The sequence below is a fragment of the Mastomys coucha genome, unplaced genomic scaffold (genome assembly GCF_008632895.1).
Source record: "Mastomys coucha isolate ucsf_1 unplaced genomic scaffold, UCSF_Mcou_1 pScaffold12, whole genome shotgun sequence".
Taxonomy (NCBI): Eukaryota; Metazoa; Chordata; class Mammalia; order Rodentia; family Muridae; genus Mastomys; species Mastomys coucha.
In genome coordinates, this window is record NW_022196894.1 from 96,200,713 (window position 1) to 96,206,597 (window position 5,885).

At 47.8% G+C, this 5,885-nt stretch overlaps 1 protein-coding gene across 11 annotated transcripts in view; it reads right to left on the bottom strand.

Moving 5' to 3' along the window:
* Positions 1-5,885, bottom strand: part of Prdm15 (PR/SET domain 15) — a 66,255-nt gene that overhangs the window by 3,907 nt on the left and 56,463 nt on the right. For all 11 annotated transcript variants that reach the window (XM_031364538.1, XM_031364537.1, XM_031364548.1 and 8 more), the window contains 4 exons: positions 4,673-4,756; positions 4,102-4,277; positions 2,430-2,510; positions 560-769 (listed from right to left, as the gene is read on the bottom strand). In XM_031364538.1, the coding sequence (XP_031220398.1) occupies positions 560-769; positions 2,430-2,510; positions 4,102-4,277; positions 4,673-4,756 (551 nt within the window). The remainder of the gene's footprint in view (positions 1-559; positions 770-2,429; positions 2,511-4,101; positions 4,278-4,672; positions 4,757-5,885) is intronic.

The following is a 5,885-nucleotide window of genomic DNA, read 5'->3' on the forward strand; positions in this document are numbered from 1 at the left end:
CGGAGATCCACCTGCCTCTGCCTCCCAAGTGCTGGGATTAAAGGCGTGCGCCACCACCGCCCGGCTCGCCTGTCTTAATGGCATGTGAAAACCCTATCACTACAGAGGCAGCCGTAGCTGCAGCTTCCTCATACCTAGTGCTGAAAGGCAGAGAGATGCAAGCAGGCGTACTGCAGAATCATCACCTCCAAACATGAGATACACTTACAGACTCGGGGTCTCAAAAGTCAAGTGATACAGACTAAGCAAAGCAGAGACTGCGCAGAGAAGCCAGCTCAGTGGCTGGTAGCTGCCCAGGCTCTTCTTGGCAGCCCCCCCCCACACCTGGGGCACCCAATTGGGAACGGTATTTCAGTCTTAAATGCTAGCATGTGTCACGCTGTTATTAAAAATGACATGTGTGAGCTGGATGTCACACATGGCACATTTTACATGAGGTAAGGGTGAGAGTTGGAAACACTGTGGACACCTCCATATGGACACATGATAGGACTCTCGGCCAGAGGAGCTACCCCTGCAGAGGTGCTGCCATCTGATAGAAACAAAGGCACCAACCAACCTGCTGGATACTCTGTACAGCAGAATTTGTCTCATCACCCACACTGCCTGTGAACTCCGGCTCCTTTCCAGGGTATTCGCTGAAGGTGGTGTCCTCCGGCACTGGCGCCCCTGCCTCCTCCTCTGGCTTCTGCTTTCTCTTGTGGCTGCGTTTGGCAGCTTTTCCATGCTTACCTTCTGCCAGTTCCTCCTGCTCCAGGCCCAGTGCAGGCTGTGAGGAGATTGGCATTAGTCCCCACCAGGGCAGTGGGTCACATCTGAATGGGGGCCAGGGCAGCAGGCACTGCCTTAGACATAGCCATAGGGTATCAAGCTAGCATGGGAAGTGGCTTTGTGTTCAAAAAGAAACATCTTTACAGGAGACATATTCCCCTTCTGGGGAACTCAGATCCAGGAAAAGAGCGTGAGCCACACTACCCACAGCAGGGACGCTGGATGTAGATTGTCTGCTTAAAACTCTTCAGGCATTTTCTGCTGCTTTCTGTTCAGGCTTATCCTTCCCCTGACACAGCCCTGAGAGTGCTAGCAAGATGGGCTGTGGCTAGCACAGCTGGAAGGCAGGGGTGCGGTGGTCCTACTCTGCTTATCTTCCTTAGGGTAGACAGACCCACCAGCAGCTGACTGAACTATGGCGTTAGAGAAACTTTCTTTCCCACCCTCACCTATGAACTGTCAGACACATAAATGGCTCACAGAAGGGCTAGGTGTAGATTCAACCCATTCATTCCATCCGACATGGTTACCTGAACTCATGGGGCACTCATTAGCACAAGTCAAAGCACTCAGGTGTAGATTTAAACAATGACAGCATAAAACACTCTCTTTGTGATTAAAAATAAAATTGTCATAAAAATACCGAGTATATCCAGGCATGATGGTGCACATCTGGAATTTTAGTACTTGAGCAGTAAAGGCTGGAAGACTAGGAGTTCAAGGCTAGCCTTAGCTATATAGCAGGTTCAAGATCACCCTGAACCACATGAGATCCTGCCTCAAAAAAAAAGAGAAAGTATTTCATAAAAGTTCCTTTAAAATCTAGGTTTGGCCTTGTGTGGTGGTGCACACTTTTAATTCCAGCACTGGGGAAGCAGAGGCAAGAGGAACTTAGTGGGTTCAAAGTCAATGGGTCTACATAGCATTCTAGGCTAGCCAAAAGAGAAAAAAATTCTAGGCTTGCCTAATATGGTTAAGTTTAATAATCATAATAAAATTCCTAGAAATGATCAATTTTTAAAAATTAGGTTTGTTTTATGTGTTCTTTTTTTTCCTTCTCTCTTTCTCTCTTTCTCTCTCTCTCTCTCTTTCTTTCTTTCTTTCTTCCTTTTTTTTTCCCCAGAGGTGAGGACTGAACCCAGGGCCTTGCACTTGACTGAGCTAAACCCCAACCCATTTGTTTATGTGTATGAGTGTTGCTTGCATATATGTATGTGTGCCATGTATGTGTACCATGTATGTGCCTTGGTGCTCATAAATGTCAGAAGAATGGTACTGGATTCTCTAGAACTAGAGTTACGAATAACTGTGAGCTGTCATATGGTTGCTGGGAACTGAACCTAGTCCTCTGAAAGAGCAACAAGTGTCCCTAGGCACTGAGCCCTCTCTCTAGCCCCCAGCCACCTGTTTTCTTAAGATCTATGCACCAGCAAATGAGTATTAGCTACTACAACCCAACTAAGACACAGTTGATAAGGCTCTGGGAAAAAGGACAACCAAATAGCAGCGAGCCCATGCTGATGGATGATCGTGGTCAGTGGGGTATGTCTGGAGCCTGTTCCTGTCTGTGGTCTGTTCCCTTGGGGTCGGTCCACTTGGTATGTTGAATTCTGCTCCCCTCACACTCCACCCCCACAGATGTATTCTAGGCTGCTTGCCTGGACAATGCCGATGGACGATGCATCGATGGTGGTGGTCTCAGGGAGGTGGTCCAGATCGTCAATCCGAACAGCGAGGACCTATGAGGGGCAGAAAGCAGTGGGTGGGATTGTTGTACCCACGCAATGGCTGGCTGATGATGAGCAGGAGTCCAAACTCACTGTGCCAGGTCCACTACTGCAGGAAACTGGCTGCTAACTAACAAACTCACCTCAGCTTCTGACTCCTAGGCTCAGGGCTGGCTGAGATTACTTCTAGAATGTTCTCTAGGGCATCCCTCAACCCTGTGCTCTGAGACCCATCTTAAGCCTCAGCAGTGTTATCTGGCCTGGGGAGACACCTGGCACTTGTCTGTTATTATGTGGTTCCTGTCTTCAGATGGTGGCTTCTTCCTCTTTCTGTGGCCTCCATGATGTGTGAGGTATCAGTACACCCTCTGTCATCACAGGGAGCTGAGTGAGCTGAGACAGACCAATAAGCCTGTCCTACAAGGAACCATCAAAAGCAGGTTCCCATGGGTCAAACACTATACCTTTCAGCATAACAAACGCAGCTACATGCGTGTCCGCTTTGTGACAAGGTGAGGGCCTAGTCCTACCTTGCCTTTATTAGCCCTGCACAAGAAGGTGCTGAGCATGTGACACTCACACCATGACCTGTCTGTCCTATGTGCCCACACAGCTTCCCACCAACCCCACTGTCCTATCCATCCATGGTGAGCAACACTCATCAGCTGCTTACATTCATTGCTCATCTCATAACTGGAGACTAATTAAGTCCTACGTAAGGCAACAGACACAGCACAGGGAAGAAAATGAAGGCCCGGGAAGGCACATGAAAGGTGAGCTGCCACAGAAAGCAGGCGTAGAGAAACTGCAGGATGGAGAGGAAGACCACACAGCTGACCTCACCCCAGCAGCCCTACCGAGTCTACCGCTCAGCGGAAGAAAGGAAAAGTGCTACTTTTTTTATCTGATTTCGTTGTGAGGTGTTTGGGCTGGGGCCAAGTTGATTGACTGCTTGCCTAGCATGCATGAAGCCCTGGGCTCAAGGCTCAGCACCACATAAAACTGGGTGTTGGGGCTGGCAAGATGGCTCAGTGGGTAAGAGCACTGACTGCTCTTCCGAAGGTCCTGAGTTCAAATCCCAGCAACCACATGGCGGCTCACAACCACCCGTAATGAGATCTGACGCCCTCTTCTGGTGCGTCTGAAGACAGCGAGCAGGGCCAGAGCTGGCGGAGGTCTTGAGTTCAATTACCAGCAGCCACATGATGGCTCACAGCTATCTGTACAGCTACAGTGTACTTATACACATAAAATAAATAAATAAATCTTAAAAAAAAGAAAAAAAACTCCCCCCAAAAAGATTGTTTAAAAAAAAACTGGGTGTTGAGGTGCATGCCTGCAATCCCAGCATTCAGGGAATTGGAAGTAGGAGGATCAGAAGTTCAAAGTCATCTGAAGATACATAGTGAGTTCTACCAGTCTGGGCTATACAAGGTCTTGTCTCAGGAAGAAGAAGAAGAAAAGATACAATTCAGAGATGTTAAGACTAAGGCTCTACCTTTACACCAGGTCAAAGGTGTCTCAAGCAGAGTAGGCACCCTGAGCCCACAGTAGGGCCAGGCCATGCTATGGAGATCTGGGAATGGGTCCCCATCAGGCTAACCTCGGGGTGCTTGCGTCGCATGTGTCTGCTCATGGAGGCCCGGGTGGACACCTTGGTGCCACACAGCTGGCAGCTCTGTGCTTCCACCTTGTCATGGGTAAGCTGGACGTGTTTCTGAAGCATGTACTCTGTGACGTACTTCTTGTCACACACGGAACAAGTCCACTGCTTGCCTACTTCTCACACACATAAATGGGGTAGAAAAGAGAAATGCCAGTTAACAGAGAGCTACTAACGCTTCATTCACCTTCCAAGTGGGAGAGAAAAGAGAAATCCAAGCTAATCGAGAGCTACTAATGCTTCATTATCTTCCAAGCCAAGCATCTGCCATAACCTCTTCTCCTCCAGAGAGAGCCATCACCTGCTCAGACCAGCAGGATACCACTGGTCCAAGATGAGCAAGAACTCGCGGTCCTTGAAGAATGAACACTGGAAAGGCAGAGTGGGATACAGAGGCCAAGGAGCTGCATTAAACCATGACAGTCCTATTCTGCAAGAGTTCAGGAAACAGAGCATGTGTTCTCATCTCTGCACACTTGCACAGCCTGGACCATCCTTAGAGTCAAGTTACCTGTGTGGATGAGCTTATGTGTCTCCATTGTGTTCCTCTCACTGAATGTCTTCCCACATAATTCACACATGAAGTCTTTAATTCCTGCAGGAAAAATATTTGACATCACAAGCTTAGTGAGTTTTCAGTGTAAGTATAAGCAGAAGACATCTCAGCCTCTCCATGCTTCAGGATTTTTAGTACCTCAGGGTAATGGTAAATTGTCCACAAAAAAAAAAAAAAATCAGTATTTATTCCAAAATTTACTCAGAAAAATGTGGCCTCAAATTTAGGCCTTTATTCATATTTTTAAAAATGATGAGATCTGTGAAGGCCTGAGAACACAAACGTGGAGAGGAGAACCCATGGGTGAAGACAGCAAGTTTCTCTAAGCAGGGTAATTCACCTACTTAGCCTTAAAAAGCCTCATGTAGCTTAATCCCAGCACTTGGGAGGCAGAGGCAGGTGGATTTCTGCGTTCAAGGCCAGCCTGGTCTACAGAGTGAGTTCCAGGACAGCCAGGGCTACACAGAGAAACCCTGTCTCGAAAAAAACCCAAAAAATAAATAAATAGAGAAAGAAAGAAAGAGAGAGAGAAGAGAGTGAGAGAGAGAGAGAGAGAGAGAGAGAGAGAGAGAGAGAAAGAGAGAGAGAAAGGAAGAACGAGCCCCATGTAGCTTCTGAGACATCCACGAGAGACTGAACATCAACAGAAAACCAGGACCCAAGGCAAGAGCAAGAATGTCTCCATGAGAGACACCAGTGCTTCTGTGGACACACGAAACCTGGGATTTCTTACTATTGACAAGCACACCCACGGGACGAGGGTGGTGAAGCAGCAGCATCGCAGGATGCAAGGACGGTTCAATCTATGCAAACTGACAGCTGTGATATGGTGCATCAATAGGATGATGGGGCCAAAGGGCCAAAAAAAAAAAAAAAAATCTCATGATCATCTCAAGTCGATGCAGAAAAAGTATGTGATAAAATCAAATGTCCTTTCAAAATAAAACATTAACAAAGCAGGTGCAGAAGGATCATACCTCAGCGTGAGGCTATGCATGGCAAATCCACAGCCAGCACTGCACCAAAAGGGGGACCCTGAAGCAGTAGTGACGCATGCCTTTAATCCCAGCACTTGGGAGGCAGAGGCAGGCAGATTTGGAGGCCAGCCTGTTCTACAGACTGAGTTCCAGGACAGCCAGGGCTACACAGAGAAACCTTGTCTCAAAAA